This window comes from Callorhinus ursinus, unplaced genomic scaffold (assembly GCF_003265705.2).
Source record: "Callorhinus ursinus isolate GAN/ISIS: 27379988/994484 unplaced genomic scaffold, GSC_fseal_2.0 scaffold71, whole genome shotgun sequence".
NCBI classification, from domain to species: Eukaryota; Metazoa; Chordata; class Mammalia; order Carnivora; family Otariidae; genus Callorhinus; species Callorhinus ursinus.
The window spans coordinates 1,699,128-1,717,155 of NW_027397133.1; the positions used below are offsets into that span (position 1 = coordinate 1,699,128).

General features: G+C 52.6%; 1 protein-coding gene across 4 annotated transcripts; it reads left to right on the top strand.

The window, feature by feature from the left end:
- Positions 1 to 331: 331 nt before the first annotated feature.
- On the top strand, positions 332 to 15,048 carry NOSIP (nitric oxide synthase interacting protein). 4 transcript variants are annotated; one of them, XM_025849739.2, is made up of 9 exons: positions 332 to 462; positions 10,422 to 10,492; positions 11,085 to 11,190; positions 12,301 to 12,382; positions 13,850 to 14,009; positions 14,100 to 14,218; positions 14,334 to 14,521; positions 14,655 to 14,763; positions 14,942 to 15,048. In XM_025849739.2, exons 2-9 carry the CDS (start codon positions 10,423 to 10,425, stop codon positions 15,011 to 15,013), a joined length of 906 nt encoding a protein of 301 aa, XP_025705524.1. In that variant the 5' UTR covers positions 332 to 462; position 10,422; the 3' UTR covers positions 15,014 to 15,048. The 4 variants fall into 4 exon arrangements, with proteins under 4 accessions (XP_025705524.1, XP_025705525.1, XP_073742797.1 ...); XM_025849740.2 differs by lacking the exon at positions 332 to 462 and adding an exon at positions 3,873 to 3,943; XM_073886696.1 differs by lacking the exon at positions 332 to 462 and adding an exon at positions 7,945 to 7,967.
- The last annotated feature ends 2,980 nt before the right edge of the window (positions 15,049 to 18,028 follow it).

Genomic DNA, 18,028 nt, shown 5'->3' on the forward strand with positions numbered 1-18,028 from the left:
ATTTCTCAATTGCTCTGCTTATAAGCTGGGGTCAGAGGAACTGTCCCTTCTCAATTGTCTCTCACCATGCAGTCAGTGACTGATGGACTTGGGGGAGTGAGCTTCCCAATCTCTGGATGAAGTGGCTAATCCTTAAATTCGGACTTGGAGAAACGCAAAGCCTGGGCCTAAGCAGGAAATCGCCCGCCCGGGGAAATGCCTAGTGTATACTAAGCGCGCCCCATAGTCACGCCAGTTGCACTAACCGGAACCTTCAAGTTGCTACTCCCGTTTCCGGAGGGAGGGAAAGAAGAAGGGAGGCCTTACCAAGTCCGACGAGGTATCTCGGCAACTCGGGGCAGCTCTACTTCCTGTCTTTTTTGCCGGGCGGAAGAGGGCGAAGCGGAGAGGGAAAACAGCCCTCCTTTCCGGTGTAGGGGCACAGTTGAAGAAGCAACGAAGGAACGAGGGGTCGTTTGTAAGGTGAGTTCCAGGCGGTGGCGGGATAAAGTTGCTGCGATCGCCTTCCCGCGGGCTAGATTCCTGGGGTCCTGAGGGAGTCAGGGACAGGATTTCGAATTCCCCACTCCCTGTCAATCATTAACAGAGCACTCTAGGCCCCAAAGTTTGAAGCTGAACTACATCTCCCAGCATCCCCTGGAAGTAGCTCAGCCTCCATCCGCCAGTTCGGCTAAGAGTTGGTATTTCACGGTAGAGGACGAGGGACCGGGAGTCCCAGGGGGCGGGGAGACTGGGACTCTTGCGGGGGGTGGGGGTGGGGTTTAAGGAGTGGGAGTTGAGGAAGACGGACCCCCCTTTCCTGCCTCAGTTTCCCAGACTGTGACGGGGAGGGCGTCACAGGAAATTGTGCAGCCGCCCACCGCCGCCTTTGCACCTTTTTGACAGCCCGTTCCTTCTCCGAGTTGGTGTAGGGTTTGACCTTTTCCTCCATGGAGTTCTGGCGCCGGCCGACCTGGGTTCTCATCCCGACGGTGCTGTTGGGTCGGTGTGAACTTGGGCCTCGAAGGGTTTTAGTTTGATATTCTATTATGAAAATGGTCAAACTTGGGGCGCCTGGGTGGCTCAGTCATTGAGCGTCTGCCTTCGGCTCGAGTCATGATCCCAGTATCCTGGGATCGAGCCCCGCATCGGGCTCCCTGCTCGGCGGGAGGCCTGCTTCTCCCTCTCCCACGCCCCCTGCTTGTGTTCCTGCTCTCGCCATCTCTTTCTGTCAAATAAATAAAATCTAGTATAAATACATACATGTATATATATATATGGCAAATCCTACCCTTCGTGACACATCATCCCTAAAACTTTAAGGATGCATGTTGTAAAAACAAGGGACATTTACAGGACCGAAATACCATCATCACACTTTCCAAAAGCAAAAGTTCTGGAATATTCCCTATTACTTGGTCAATAACCAAATCTTCTTGTGTCAAAAATACCTTTAAAAGAGAAGTTTAATTTGTTTGAATCAGAATCCAGTCAAGTCATTGCTGTTATGGCTCTTAAATTCCTCTTTAGTATAGTCCCCTCCACCCCACCCTTTATTCTTCCTGGCATAATTGATTTATGAAAGAAACTGGATCAGGGAAGCCTGGGTGGCTCAGTAGGTTAAGCTTCTGCCTTCAGCTCAGGTCATGATCGCAGGGTCCTGGGATCGAGTCCCGCGTCGGGCCCCTTGCTCAGCGGGAAACCTGCTTCTCCCTCTGCCTGCCACTCCCCCTGTTTGTGCTCTCTCTATCTGACAAATAAATTAAAAATCTTAAAAAGAAAGAAAGAAAGAAACTTGATCACTTATTCTGTTGATCATCTGGGTATGAATTTGTCTTTTTGTTTTCTTGTAACCTCATTTTACTTATTTCTCCATGCAGGGGTCAACAGGCCAAACCCAAAATCTGCTGACTTCCTTTTTTTTTTTTTTTTACAAAAATCAGATTTATTTATATTTATTTATATAGTTCACCCATTTAAAGTCTACAGTTCAGGGGTGCCTGGCTGCTCAGTTGGAGGAGTGTGCAACTCTTGATCTCAGGATCATGAGTTCCAGCCCCACCTTGGGTGTAGCAGTTACTTAAAAATAAAATCTTAAGAGACGAACCATGAGAGATGATGGACTCTGAAAAACAAACTGAGGGTTCTAGAGGGTAGGGGGGTAGGGAGATGGGTTAGCCTGGTGATGGGTATTGAGGAGGGCACGTTCTGCATGGAGCACTGGGTGTTATGAACAAACAATGAATCATGGAACACTGCATCAAAAACTAATGATGTAATATATGGTGATTAACATAACAATAAAAAAAATTTTTAAAAATAAAAAATAAAATCTTAAGAAAATAAAGTATACAATTCAGTGGGGTTTTGGGGGGGGGTTTTGTTTGTTTGTTTGTTAAGTAGATTCCACATCCGACATGGGGTTTGAACTCATGACCCCAAGATCAAGACTCGCATGCTGTACCTACAGGCCAGCCAGGCGCCCCTCAGTGGTCTTTAGTATATACACAGAGTTGTGCAACCATCACCACAGTCAGTTCTAGAACATTTTTATCACTCCAAAAAGAAACCCAGGACCCATTATCCGTCACTCCCCACTCTCCCCTCCACCCCAGCACTAATATCCACTATTCTGTTTTCTGTCACTACGGATATACCTAATCTGGACATGTCACATAAATGGAATTTTTTTTTGTTTTTGGACTGGCTTCTTTCAGCATAATGTTTTCAAGGTTAATCCATTCTGTAGCACGTATCAGTACTTCATTCTTTTTATGGCTGAATACTGTTCCTTTGTCTGAGGTATACCATAGTTTGTTCATCCATTCATCAGTTGATGAACTCTTTGGTTGTTTCCATCTTTTGGCTCTTCTGAATACTATGGATATTTGTGTCCAAAGTTTTTGTGTGGGCATGGTTTCATTTCCATTGGGAGTGGAATTGCTGCATCAAACGGTAACTCTGTGTTTCAGCTTTTGAGGAACCGCCAGACTGTTCCAAAGTGGCTGCCCCAGCTTCTATTCCCATTGTCAGTGCATTGAGGGTTCCAGGTTCTCCACACTGTGGTTCTCTGACCCTTTTTTTTTTTTTAAGATTTTATTTATTTGACACACAGCAAGAGAACAAGCACAGGGAGCCACAGGCAGAGGGAGAGGGAGAAACAGGCTCCTCGCTGAGCAGGGAGCCCGATGCGGGGCTCAATCCCAGGACCCTGGGATCATGACCTGAGCCGAAGGCAGATGCTTAACGACTGAGCCACCCAGGCGCCCCAACAAATAATTTTTTAAAAAGATTTTATTTTTAAGTAATCTCACACCCAACACGAGGCTCGAACTCACAACCCTGAGATCAAGAGTCACATGCTCCACCAACTGAGCCAGCCAGGCGCCCGCCTTTTGCCCATCTTTAAATTATTTGTCTTTTTATTATTGCATTGTAGGGTTTTTTTGTATATTCTAGATAGAGTTCCCTTATTGGATATATGATTTGCAACCCCCACTTGTTTTTGTATAACCTACAAACTAAGAATAGTTTTAACATTTTTTAAAAGGATTTTTATTTGACAGCGCGCGAGCACAAGCAGGGGGAATGGGAGAGGGAGAAGCAGGCTCCCCACTGAGCAGGGGATCCTGGGATCCTGGGATCATGACCTGAACCAAACGCAGACACTGAACCAACTGAGCCACCCAGGCGCCCCTCTTTTTTTTTTTTTTTTTTTTTTTAAGTAGGCTTCATGCCCAGCACAGAGCCCAGCACAGGGCCCAAACCCACGACCCTGAGATCAAGAGTCGGCAGCAGCTAACTGATCCTATTATGACCTGTCTGAGCCCCCCCCCCCCCCCCCCCCGCCCTGCCCAGGTGCCAGGCAGTGCTGGGACCCAGACTAGAGTCCTTCCCAATCCCATCCCTCCAGAGGCTCCTGGCCTGGAGAGGGAAATACTGAGGGATAGCAGCTATATTGGAGGTAACTCAGGGCATTATCAGAGCACAAGGATCACCTCATTCAGCCTGGAGAGACAAGCTTCCCACAGGAGGGGACTCCTTGACGAAGCCTAGAAAGAAAAAGGGGACAGAATTTCCAGGGGAAGGACGAGGCATGCACTAGCTGCCCCACTCCACGCTGAGAGTCAGGCATAGTGCCTCAGGCTGATGGTCAAGGCCACGGATTCAGATGCCTGGGTCATACCTTAGCTGCAGGATGAGCACCTTCTCTGAGACAGTTTCCTTGTTTGTAGCAATCATTTGTGTGGTTGTGGGATTCAGTGAAGGTAATATGTGTAAAATGCTTAGAAAAGGGCTAGGTTCACCGAACGTCTTAAATAAACGTCAGCCTTGTTTGTTTGTTTAAACATCAGCCGTTATTTTTTTTTTTTAAGATTTTATTTATTTGAGAGAGAGAGATCATGAGAGAGAGCATGAGCAGGTGAGAGAGGGAGAAGCAGACTCCTCGCTGAGCAGGCAGCCCGATGTGGGGTTTGATTCCAGGACCCCTGGGATTGTGACCTGAGCCCAAGGCAGACGCTTAACCGACTGAGCCCCCCAGGCGCCCCTAGACATCAGCCATTGTTAAGAGAGAGTCTCAGATGCTCACTTTTGCCCTTAGGGAACGCTCTCTCTACTGCTTACATCGTGTCCTATTTCTGTCTTTGATTTCCTTGAGTGTAATTAGCCCCTTGGTTTTCCTTTAACACAGAAGCCTCCGTACCCTGGGAATGGCCTGACACACACCATTTTCGGGAGAGGGGTGTGTAGCATTCTCTAGGTTCGCAAAGGGATCTCTGGCCCCACCAAAAGGTTAAGAACCACTGGCTCAGGATGCAAGCAAACCAACTGCAGAAAAAGACAGTTGGGAGAGAATCAGTAATTTGAACACCAGACAGATAGTAGATGATGTTATGGAATCATTAGTGGGTCGATGGTATCATGGTCGTGCTTTTTTAAAGTCCGATCTCAGTGCGGTGCTATTCGAGCAGGAGTCACTATCCCAAGAGGCTGCGGAGCACTTGGATAAGTGGCTAGTTTGACTGAGGGACTGGATTTTCCTAATGCTTTTATTTTAATTAAGGCTCTTTAAGATTTTATTTATTTGAGTGCCGGGGGGGTGGGGTAGGCAGAGGGAGAAGCAGACTCCCCACTGAGCAGGAAACCTGAAGTGGGGCTCGATCCCAGGACCCTGAGATCGTGACCTGAGCTAAAGGCAGCCGCCCAACCAACTGAGCCATCCAGGGGCCCCTCATTTTAATTAATTTAAATTTAAGCACTAACACTTGATTGAGTTATTGGGAAACTTTTGAGTACGCTCGGCACAAAGCGGGTATGTGAATGTACCTTTGCAGCGGGAAATCACAAAACCTAAATATAGGTCAAGTATCTCCAGTGAAAATTTCACGTTTGAACTGAAGGGGCCGAAAGAGGAAAATGCACTCTGGAGTTTGAAGGCCTCGTACAGAAAGGGCACGGGTTGGCCTGTATTCTCAGATGGTGACCTTCCTGGGAGGACTGGCAGTTGCCATGTGGTCAAGAAGGTGGCTCCATAGCCTGCTTGCCTGGGTTCGAATCCTGCCTCTGTCGGTTCCTAGCTGGGGGGGATCCCGGGAGCCTGTTTTCTCCCCTGTAAAGTGGGCATGATGATGAGTGGTTGTGGTTTTGGATAGTTTCTCTTTGAAACACTAGAGACAGCAGATGGCGGTAGTCTTATTTTCTGTTTTGAAATTGGCCTTAATGAGGAGACAATCCAGCGTGGTGGGTGAAAAGCTCAGCTTCCAGAGAAATCCTGGCCCTGCCACCTGCCAGCCCTTCAGCCCTTGGCCAGTAGTTCTTAAACTCTTTGGTCTCACTGTCCTAAAAGTCATTGAGGACTCTGGAACTTTTCGTTTTTGTGAGTTCTATCTATCAATATTTGCTGTATCAGAAATTAAAACTGATGCTAAAATTTTTTTTCTGTTGAGATATAATTCACATAACACAAAATTCATCCATTTAAGGTAGTATATTCACGGGGCGCCCGGCTGGCTCAGATGGTGGAGCGTGCAACTCTTGATCTCGGGGTCGTGGGTCTGAGCCCCACCACGTTGGGTGTAGAGATTCCTTAAAAATAAAAATCTTTTTTAAAAAATCTAAAGTGGGGCGCCTGGGTGGCTCAGTCATTGAGCGTCTGCCTTCGGCTCGGGTCATGATTCCAGGGTCCTGGGATCGAGCCCCGCATCGGGCTCCCTGCTCCGCGGGAAGCCTGCTTCTCCCTCTCCCACTCCCCCTGCTTGTGTTCCCTCTCTTGCTGTGTCTCTGTCAAATGGATAAATAAAATCTTTAAAAAAAAAATCTAAAGTAGTATATTCACTATTTTGTGCAGTCATCACCACTTAACTGATGCCAGAACGTTTTCATCACCCCAAAAAGAAACCTTGTACCTGTTAGTGGTTACTCATCATTTCCCCTTCTCCCAGCCCGTGGCAACCACCAGTCCACTTTCTGTCTCTATGTATTTGCCTCTTCTGGACATTTCATATCCGTGGGATCCTACAATATATGGCCTTTTGTGCCAGATTTCTTTCACTTAGCGTAGTAAAACAAATTTTTCTTTTATTTATTTATTTGAGAGAGAGAGAGAATGAGAGATAGAGAGCACAAGAGGGAAGAGGGTCAGAGGGAGAAGCAGACTCCCTGCTGAGCAGGGAGCCCGATATGGGACTCGATCCCGGGACTCCAGGATCATGACCTGAGCCGAAGGCAGTCGCTTAACCAACTGAGCCACCCAGGCGCCCCAAATTTTTCTTTTAAGTAAGCTCCACCCCCAACATGGGGCTTGAACTCATGAGCCTGAGATGAAGAGTCACATGCTCCCCCCAACTGAGCCAGCCAGGTGCCCCTAAAATTTTTAAAACCCAAGGACGCACAAGCACACATTGAGTTAGTGGTCAGAGCAGTGATATCCTCACGTGTCACACAGTCTCCAGAAAATGCCACGGTACCCTTGTAAGAGAATAAGAGTAACAAAGGCAGACACATTTTAGTATTAATATGGAAATAGTATTGTGGTCATTTTAGTATTAGTATGGAAATAGTTTAGTATTAATATGGAAATAGTTTCAGTATGCCCTGAAAGCATCTTAGGGACCGCCCCCCAGGGTCCCCGGACCTTACTTTGAGAACCACTGCCCTGGGCAGTGGCTTCACTTTGAAGCATCCGTTTGCCCATGTGCCAAATGGAGATGGTAATGGGATAGACTGCAGAAAGTGGTTGAGGTTGGACAATCTATGAGATGGGGGTGCAAAGTTGGCATGGGGTGGGGGACTGTTGCCATCATTGCCTGGCCAAGTAAAAAAAAAAAAAAAAAAAAAAAAAAGATGCTCCCTCCGAAGCAGTTCCTCTCATTCTTGGAGGGGAAATGTCCCTGGCCACGAAGCCAAAGAGTGTAGAAACCCCTGTTGGCCACAGGACAAGCAGCCCGGTGCCAAGTACCGCAGAGGGTCAAGGCAGTTGACAACTAAGAATAGAGTGGAGAATTTGTCCAGGAGGAGGTCAGCGCGACCTCCGTGAGTGGCAGCTGGGGGGGCTGGGGCGGAAGCCAGAGGGCCGAGGGGAGGGGCTGGTGGCAGGTGAGCCGGGGGAGACAGCAGGTGCTGGACATTTGCCCAAAAGCTCGGAGGTTGAGGGAAAGTCAGAGGAGGTTCCGTGGGTCACGTTGGGGTGTTTCACCAAGGTTAGCTCCTGCAAGCAGCGGTGACCGCCGCTGGGGTGAAATGTTCTGTGTCTCCACTGGGGTGGTGGTCATGAGGGCATATACATTTGTCAAAACGCATCAAACCGCATCCTTAAAGTCTATGCCTCTCTTCTATGTCAATATACCAAAGACCAGAAATTGGTTTCTGAGGGAAGACGCCAGTAGGGGGAGAGCAAGATCCACGGCTCAAAGAGAGGTTTGCAGTTCACGTTCTGGATGTGAAAGACAAGTTTCCGAAGGCGACCAGAGAGGGGCATAAAGACAGAGGTGCTCTTTTTGCATTCGGGGAGCCCTTGGTTGTGCCCCCACCCCCACGCCAGCCTTCTGGATCTTTCTTGCAGCCAGAGAGCTGGAGAGAATATTTCCCGACAGCCCCTGTGTGCCAGGCTCTGAGCAGGACTCATGCACTTCTCACGGCAGTCCAGTCCTGTCAACTAGATCCCATGGTTATCCCCACTTTTTGCCAAATTAAGCCGAGGCTCAGAGAAAGGAAATGGCCAACCCTGGACTCGAGGCCAGGCTGAAGGTCACCTTGCCCAATCCTTGATCCCTATAACCTATAGCCCCCTCCTGTATCTCCAGCCCCTGGTCGTTCCCCACCCTGTACGCACAGTGCGTACCCTCTTGTTTGTATGGTCTTCTTTAAAATGTACCGTCTTGGGGCGCCTGGGTGGCTCAGTCGTTAAGCGTCTGCCTTCAGCTCAGGTCATGATCCCAGGGTCCTGGGATCGAGCCCCACGTCTGGCTCCCTGCTCCGCAGGAGGCCTGCTTCTCCCTCTCCCACTCCCCCTGCTTGTGTTCCTGCTCTAGCTGTCTCTCCCTCTGTCAAATAAATAAATAAGATCTTTAAAAAAGTAAAATAAAGTGTACCGTCTTGGGGCGCCTGGTTGGCTCAGTCGGTTAAGCATCTGCCTTGGGCTCAGGTCATGATCCCAGGGTCCTGGGATCAAGCCCCACGTCAGACTCCCTGCTCGGAGTCTGCTTCTCCCTCTACTTCTGCAGCTCTCCTGGCTTGTGCTCTCTCGTTCTCTCTCTCTGTGTCAAATAAATAAATAAAATCTTAAAAAAAAAAGTACCATCGTAGGCATGTGTAGATTGGCAGCGATCCTGTTTCATTTCTTACTGTTGTTTCCCTTACTTTTTATACCCAGTATTGTGTTAACATCCACCCATGATAACTTGCACACATCCAGTGGGTTGCATTTTAACAGCTGGGTAGTCTCGAGGATGGGCTGTCAGCACCCATTCTCCCAGGGAGGGACATCCAGTTGCCTCTGATTCCCCTCCCGTGTAAATCACACCGCTGTGGACATCCGTGGGTATGCTCCCTTGCGGATGTCTCTGAGGCACATCACCCAAGTGCAGAGTTGCCTGCGCTTACTTTGCTAAAGTTCCGCCACCCTGAGTTCTGGGAGGCTGGCCCTGTCCACTCTCCCCGCTGCAATGCCTAAGGGTCCTGTGACCGACTGCGCGTCCTCACCAAGTCCTGGTCTTACCCAGCTTTCAGAGTTTCTCCCGCCAGCCTGATAATTGGTGTCAAGTGCTATCTTTTTTTTTTTTTAAAGATTTATTTATTTGAGAGAGAAAGAGCACGCACATGAGAGGGGGGAGTGTCACAGAGAGGCAGGCTCCCTGCTGAGCAGGGAGCCCGATGCAGGACTCGATCCCGGGACTCCAGGATCATGACCTGAGCCGAAGGCAGTCACCTAACCAACTGAGCCACCCAGGCACCCCTGTCAAATGCTCTCATTGTCGTTTCCATCTGAGGAGAATTGAGTGTCTCCCCACACGCACGTTAGTCTTTGAGCTGCTGCTTCCGTAAATTGCCCCTTGTTCACGTCTTTTGCTCCTTTTCCTGCTGGGGTAGCTGGTTTTTTTCTTGTTGATTTGCCAGAGTTCCGTGTACCTAGCGCTGCTAGGATGCTTGTTTCGAAGATGGGAATTTATTCCAGTGTAATTGGTAAGGTTAGGCAACAATTCGAGCAGAATGTGGATTTCGCCTTTGCTTACAGATGATCTCACCCACCCAGGAGAAAGAGTACTGCACTCAGTTGTTTGAGCCTGTAGGCATCCACAAAGCACACATACGCACGCCCCGAACAGAGCATCTCCGAGTCCCCTCACCTCCCCCATGTGTGTAAGGAGCCACGCCCATTCTCATCTGCTGCTAGAACTTTTTGGATTTCAAATCACCTTCCCTCTACCCCCTCAGAGTAACTCACAACGTGCACCCCTTCCGATGCCTGCTTCTACAAGCAAAGTGTAGGTCTTTTTCAAGGTAAAATGCCATCTTCCTTTTTGGAGTGTATAGATATAAGACTGTCCTCCCCTGGGGGCGCCTAGGTGGCTCAGTCAGTTACACGCCTGCTTTCGGCTCAGGTCATGATCTCAGGGTCCTGGGATCGAGTCCCACGTCGGGCAGGGAGCCTGCCTCTCCCTCTGCTCCTACCCCCACTCGTGCGTACACTCTCTCTATCAAATAATTAAATAAAATCGTTAAAAATAATTAAATAAATAAAATGCAGATCAGAGAAGAAACAGCCCGTAAGTCTTGTTCTGCTGCCCCTCTAGCAGTTTGTTTAAAAAAATAATAATGTCCTCCCCTGACCCACCCCCAGTTTTCCCATCTGGCGGGGGCAGGGTCAGATCAGCTCTGAGGGCCCCGTCCTCCCTCTGGACTCCTTCCACCACAGCCCTGTGACTATTCCCTCCTTCCCTCAGGATGACACGGCATGGCAAGAACTGCACGGCAGGAGCTGTCTACACCTACCACGAGAAGAAGAAGGACACAGGTTTTGGGTTTGGCAGGGGGGCAAATGTCTCTTGAAGTCCCCATCCCCCGTCTGCCCCTCTGGTTGCGCCTTCTGGGCATGTCTCTCCCCGCCCCGCCCCCCCCCCCCCCCCCCCCACTGATGGTCATGACCTTATGAGGAACAGCCCGCGTGATCCTGCACCCGCCCCCCGCACCGCCCCAGTGATGGGCACTTCTGTATGTGACCTCATCTAAGACTCCCAACCACCCACTGAGGAAGGAATCTGCTGTTGTCGTGGCAGAACTGAGGCCCAGGGAGATACAGGCCCTTGAGTTTGGTCGTAGAGCCAGAGGGGTGGAGGGGAGTCAGCTGTGAGCCTCTCTACCCAGCTACCTCAGTGACAGGGCCTGTCTGTCTGTCACTTACCCTCTGGATGGACACCTTCCGTGGGTTGTACCCCTGCCCCCAACACAGAGACACACAGATACACGGCCCAAGCTCTTGACTGCCTGTTTCTCAGAGTGTCCACCCTCCCCACCCCGCCTCCAAGTTCTCTCTGTGCCTTTCTCTTGGGGTTTGGCAAGGGGCCCATCTCCTGGCCCTCCATCCCTCTGTCTGTCTCTGTCCCTAGCGGCCTCGGGCTACGGGACCCAGAACATTCGCCTGAGCCGGGATGCCGTCAAGGACTTCGATTGCTGCTGCCTCTCTCTGCAGCCCTGCCATGACCCTGTCGTCACGTGAGCCGGGGAGGTGCACAGAGGGGGCCGCGTGCGTGGGTCTGGCCGCCTGCACGGCTGGGGCACCCTGGGCAAGCCCCTTCACCTCTCAGATCCTTAGTGTGCTCATCCAAGACATGGGCGTGATCCTAACGTGTTCCACGGGGTGTGGGAAAGAATACGTTTGTCATAGAGGGTAGGGCCCTTGGAACGTTGCCTGGCGCGTAACAACAGCTCATGTGCGGACGCTCACTGTTGCCTGCCTCACGGCCTGGTGGAGGCTTCAGGGAGATCGTGGGTACAAGGTGCTTAGTCCAGTGACTGAATATGGGCTTGGTGTGCAGGTCTGTGTTACAGAGATAGTGATGGCCGGGTGGGTCTTTCCCCGCATGACCAGCCCCATCTAGGGTCCCTGAGGCCACGTTCAGGTTCAGGGGTTCATGAGAAGAACTCACAGAACTCAGGGAGATAGTTCTAGTCAGTGACAGCTTGTGACAGTACGAAGAGGGAGATTAGGTCAGCAAGGGGGAAAACACGTGGGGCAGAGCCCGGGAGGGACCAGGAGCGAGCCTCCAATCATCCTCTCCTGACAGAGTCCCAGGGACAGCGCTGGTCTCCCAGCAACAACGTGTGACAAGAGTCGGGAGTGTTGCCCACCAGGGAAGCCCACCTGAGGCCCCGGTGTCCAGGGATTTTATTGGAGGCTGGTCCTGGAGGCATGGCTGACCTCCGTGGGGCTGACCTTGGTCTCCAGCCCCTCCGGAGGTCTGATACCACACGGCCCAAGCCCCCACCTCCACCTCCTACCCCTGCCCCAGGTGAACTAAGACACTTTTATCAAGCAGCACATTCCAGGGGCTCCAAGGTTCCCTGCTGGGAGCTGGTCAAGGGCCAGTCCTTTGTTTGGAACGTGCAGGGATCGGATCACCCAGGCCTGCTGAGTTAACCCTCTACAGCACAAGAATCCACTCCCCCCACGCATGTCAGAGCAGATTGTAAAGCCTGGAGAATGGAAATGGTCTGGTGCACTTCAGGGTGCACTGAGCACCAAGTGACCTGCTCCGTGTAAGAGGCTTTAGTGGGTGCTCAGGGCAGGGAGCTGACACTTCTCACCCTGTCCTGTCCTTACAGCTCGGATGGCTACCTGTATGAGCGGGAGGCAATTCTGGAGTACATTTTGCACCAGAAGAAGGAGATCGCCCGGCAGATGAAGGTGACGGGGCTTGGGGAGGGGGCAGGGGCAGGGGGTGAGCTCACAAGCTCACAAGCAGAGCCAGTCTGGGCTTCCTTTCTGAGTTCCCTTTCCCTCTGAGCCTTTGCCTGGGCTGTTCCTGCTGCCTGGTGCACCTTCCCCTCCAGATATCAGCCCAGGTGTTGCCTCCTCTGACCTCCTGCTAGTCCAAGGCCCCCAGGGTCTGCCCTTGCCACCTCTTCTCTTGACACTTGTCATGGTTGTGAATCTGCATGTGGCTGACGTGCCCACTTCCCCCGCTAGACGGCAGGCCGCAGGGGCAGGGAATAAACCTCTTGCCTACCCCCGGCCCTAGGTTTTCCATGAATACTTGTTGAATTAACTGATGTCACCTCATCTTTCTGGGCCTCCGTTTCAGTGGCTCTAAAATGGGCCAACGGAGTCAAGTCAGAGGGCGCCTGCAGGGCATGTGGTAGATGCCCGCAGGTCAGAATTCTCAAGGGCTTTACTTGGAGCCATGCCCATCTTCCATGGGTGAACTATTTTCATGGATAGGAGGGACCCCGTTTATCACCGTGTGTGAGGCAGAGCTGGCCTGCCTCCCTGCTTTTCCAGCCAGGCTTCACAGAGCTCCAGAAACACAGCGGGCTAGATTCTTGCTGAGCCTTCTGTCTTGAGTGAGGGGCTTCCCCTGTGCCCATGACCCCCTGCATGATCTAGTGGCTGCCTGGGTGCTCCCTCCTTACGGTGGCCATGCCAGAGGCCGTCCCGAGCACCAGTCACCCTCAGTGTTCTCCTCCCTCAGCTGGGGGACTCAGGGCAGTCTCAGCTCAGCGCTGCGTCCCTGCGTCTGTGCACGCGCACACCCACATGGCCCGTGCAGTCAAGGCTTCGTGAATGTCAATTGCTTCTTACTCTCCTGGAACTCGCCTCCAGGGCCGGATAGGGTCTACCATACGTACACTGTAAAATATAACGTGGCCCACAGGTGCATTTATGGAGCGCTTGCTATGTGCCAGGAAAGGTTTTAAGCGTTTCCAAAACTCATCCTGCATAACCCAGAGAGCCTGCGAGGTGGGTCGCGGTTGTTAGCCCGATTTACAGACAAAGAAACTGAGACCAGGAGAAGTCACAGCACTTACTGGAAGCCACAGAGCTCATCAGTGGGAGAGGCAAGGTTTAAGTCTGGCCATCTGTCTCCTGCCAAGGTGCTGACCACTCTGCTGCCCAGGAACAGAGAAGCCACTGAATCCCAAGCCAGCTACCTGCCCTGCAGTCGGGGAAGGGACAAGCAAGGGCAGCAGAGCCACACCATAGATCACAGCATATTAAAGGTTCACACCCTGGCAGTCACCAGCCTCTACGAAAAGTGCCAGGATTGTCCCCTTTGTAGGCCTCGGTTTACCCATCTGTGAAATGGGAAGAGCCACCCTCAAACTCACAACCCACAGGGAGATGCATAGTCCACTTCTTTCTGGCTGTCTGCAGGCCTATGAGAAGCAGCGGGGGGCCCGACGTGAGGAGCAGAGGGGGCTGCAGCGGGCTGCGGCCCAGGACCAGGTGCGGGGCTTCCTAGAGAAGGAGGCGGCCATCGTGAGCCGGCCCCTCAACCCCTTCACGCCCAAGGCCGCTTCGGGGAGCAGCCCAGGTGAGGGGGAGCCGACTTGCAAGTGAGTGGGGGTCTCGCGGGGCCGGGTGCTTCCCTGGGTATGGCATCAGAACCCACTTCCCCTTGCAGATGATGCCCGACCTGGGTCCAGTGCAGGCCCCACAGGCAAGGACAAGGACAAAGCGCTGCCCAGCTTCTGGATCCCGTCCCTGACCCCCGAGGCCAAGGCCACCAAGCTGGAGAAGCCTGTGAGCATTCCCAGCACCTGAGCAGCCCCCTTCCCTGCCTGAGACCCCCCGCAATCCTCACTACACCTGGCCCCAGCCCGGCCTGCTGACCCTGCCTCCCTTCTGTCCCGCGCAGTCGCGCACCGTGACCTGCCCAATGTCCGGGAAGCCACTGCGCATGTCGGACCTGACCCCCGTGCGCTTCACGCCGCTCGACAGCTCCGTGGACCGCGTGGGGCTCATCACTCGCAGTGAACGCTACGTGTGCGCTGTGACCCGCGACAGCCTGAGCAACGCCACGCCTTGCGCCGTGCTGCGGCCCTCGTGAGTTACGCGAGTCTCCCGGGGGAGGATCCCGGGACCTGCCGGGCGGGATGGGGCGGGGCTCGGGGGTGTGGCCCTCCCTCGTCGGGGCGGGGCCTCTGATCGGTGCCCCCGACACTCACGCTCACCGTAGTGGGGCCGTGGTCACTCTGGAGTGCGTGGAGAAGCTGATTCGGAAAGACATGGTAGACCCCGTGAACGGGGAGAAGCTGACGGACCGCGACATCATCGTGCTGCAGCGGGTAAGCAGCGACTCACCTCCCCGGCCCGGCCCTGCGAGGTCCCGCCCCCTCTCCTCCGCCCCCCCGGGGCCCCGCCCCTCCCGGGGGGCCCGCCTGCCACGGGGTCCCGCGTCACCTCACCGGGTTTAGGGCTCCCCCCACCGCCCCTGCAGCCCGACCTGCTCCCCCACCTCCCCAGGGCGGCACAGGCTTCGCGGGCTCCGGAGTGAAGCTGCAGGCTGAGAAGTCGAGGCCGGTGATGCAGGCCTGAGTGCGCGGGAGACCAAATAAACTGGCTTGGACTCATTGGCTTTGTGGTGCCTTCCTTGGCTGCGCTGGATCCCAGGGGCACCCCCAGGCAGCCCTCCAGCGTATGCCTGCTGCAGCGGCCAGAAGCTGAAGGCGCGGGCTAATTATGTTAAGGGTGGTGTGACATTAGGAGTAAAACCTGAGCTGAACGCACACGCGGCCCGGTTAACATTGGGTGAGAGTAGCCAGAAGTCGGAGTCTGAAGCGCGTGCACACGAAGGCGCTGCTTGAACAGGCTCCGTAGAAACCCCCTCGCATCTTTGAGTTACGCCGCATTCGAAGCCCGTGAGACGTTCTGGAAGGTGTCTCTCAAAGTAAAGTGTGGTAAGACAGCCAAAGGAAGCCAAATGCGGTGAGCGCGAGCAGCAGGCTCCCAGTCTAGAGAAGGCAGTCAGGAGCCCTTCCCTCTGACACTTGACTGCAGAAGGCCAAGACCAAGAAGAAAGCCCTACTCCAGAGCCTTGCATAGGCTGCCCTGGGCACAGGACCTGGCAGGGGTGAGGAGCAGAGCCTGCAGGGGCGAGGAGGCCGCAGAGCGTGGGGCCTGGCGGTCCTGCCTGCAGTACGCTTGGCTAGGAGCACAGGAGGGCTCTCAGAGCTTCGTTTTTAATGGGACCATTGACTCACAAAAGCAACCCTGGGCAGTGTGCGAGGCAGAGTGTAGGGTCAAACAAAGATCAAAAAGATCAAGCCCTAACATTCCAAGTATCGCCTCCCCGAGCGATACCTAGGGTCTGTCCTTCCAGATCTTTCTCCACGTAGTACACGCACGAGTGTTTTCAACCAGCATGACCTCTCAGTGTACGTACCGTTCTGTTCAGTGAACAAGCTCTACTTTTTCACTTCTGTAAAAGTAAAAGGTCTCATCTGATGCCCAGACCCGATTCAAAGGTCCAGGAAGTATCCTTCACTGCCCTTTGCTGAAGCCTGTCTGGTACATCCGGCTGCAGAGGAAGGTTGTAGCAGGAGGGTGGGTGGTGTCACCCTTGCACCCTGGGGAGCCCCCCACACCCAGAATTTGCTCCCCTAAATGCCTCTAGTACCTTCCCTTTGTCCCTAAGAGCCCTCACACCCTACCCTTGGGACCCCAATCCCTGGAAATGGGTTGCAGCTGCCATTCAAGGAGCCCTTGATGTCTGGACCTATCAATCTATGGTTCTCTTGAGTCCTGGGAGAGGGATGCTTGTACCCATTTCACAGAACAGCCCACTGAGTCTGAGAAAACACACTTGCCCAAAGTCATACTGCTCAAAGGTGTAGCAGAAGCCAAGTTCACTTAGAAGTCAGCCACCTCCAGAGACCTCCCCGCCCCCAGCCCTGCCCTTCCTCCCATCCTCTGTACCCTTCCTCCCCCACCTATTCCCACACTGTCACCCCAAAGACCTCTCCCCCTGACGCCTGGGTGGCTCAGTCAGTTGGGCATGTGCCTTTGGCTCAGGTCATGATCCCAGGGATCATGGGATCCCAGGTCCTGGGATCGAGTCTCACATCGGGCTCCCTGCTCAGTGCGGAGCCTGCTTCTCCCTCTCCTCCCTGCTCTTACTCTTTCTCACTATCTCTGTTGCTATCTCTCTCTCAAATAAAGTCCCCTACTATTTAAAAAGAAAAAAGACCTCTCCCCCTTAAACTCCCACCCAATCCTTTCTACCTAGAGCGTTCTAAGTCACCCCCTTGGTCCCTAAATGCCCCCAATCCTCAGCCTCTTTCTCAAGAGCCCACAACAACCCCTGGGTCCTTCCAGTTCTCTCTCAGCCCCCTCAAGGACTCCGATCTTGCTCATGTGTGTTCAGATGACCCCCCGCCCCAAATAAAAGCTTCAAGGATTCCCAATCTTGCACCTTTGTTTCCACAAGGAACCCAAATCCCACTGATTCACAGGCCCTTCGAGACACCCTTTGTGGGGAGGTGATGGGGTGCGAGCCAAGGTCCTTGCTCCAAGAAAGTAGTTTCCTTTGAGGTTTCGAAGGTGACAAGAGAAAGCAAGAGTCTGACCACAGCTTCAGCTACAGCAGCAGAAGGGAGAGGAGGAAATGGGAAAAAAGGTTGCCTTTTCTCAGCAGAGGTTCTGTAGACACTGGTCTAAAGTTGAGAGCAAGAAAGGGGAGGCAGGGCTTACCTCCAGCGGGGTGTTCCTACAGGGGCTCCAGCCTCAACTGGCTCACGGAGGGCACATAGAAAACAAATTCTGGGGCACCTGAGCAGCTCAGTCGGTTGGGAGTCTGCCTTCGGCTCAGGTCATGATCCCAGGGTCCTGGGGTCGAGCCCCACATTGGGCTCTCTGTTCAGTGGGGGAGCCTGTTTCTCCCTCTCCCTCTCCCTCTGCTCTGCCTACTTATGATCTCTTTCTCTCTCAAATAAAATAAAATCTTAAAAAAAAAGAAAACTGAAATTATTTATTTATTTATCGAGAGGGAGAGATGGGTGGCAGGGGGGAAAGAGCAGAGGAAGAGAGAGAATCTTAAGCTCCAACTCAGGGCACCACACAGTGCTCAATCTCACAACCCTGAGTTCATGGCCTGAGCTGAAATCAAGAGTCAGATGCTTAACCAACTGAGCCACCCAGGTGCCCCTGCAATTCTTAAGGTTTTTAAATAGGGAGATTTATTCTGGAAAGGGAAAACTACATAGACAGGGAGCAAATCCTTGGTGGGCAAGGGAGGGGAAGGGATGGCCTAGGAAGGAGGGCAGAGCAAGAGACTTTGGGGGAGGGGCAACAGAACTGTATCTTGATTGTGGTTACATGACTGATTCATCAAAATTCATAGAACTGTAACCAAAAAGCAGACTGTGTGAGTTAGAGAACACATTTAGAAATTTTCAAAAGGGGATTTCATGTGACTAGATTTCCATTTCTCTCTAAAAAATGAACTTAGGGGCGCCTGGGTGGCTTAGTCATTGAGCAACAGCCTTTGGCTCGGGTCATGATCCGAGGGTCCTGGGGATCAAGCCCCGCGTCGGGCTCCCTGCTCCGCAGAAA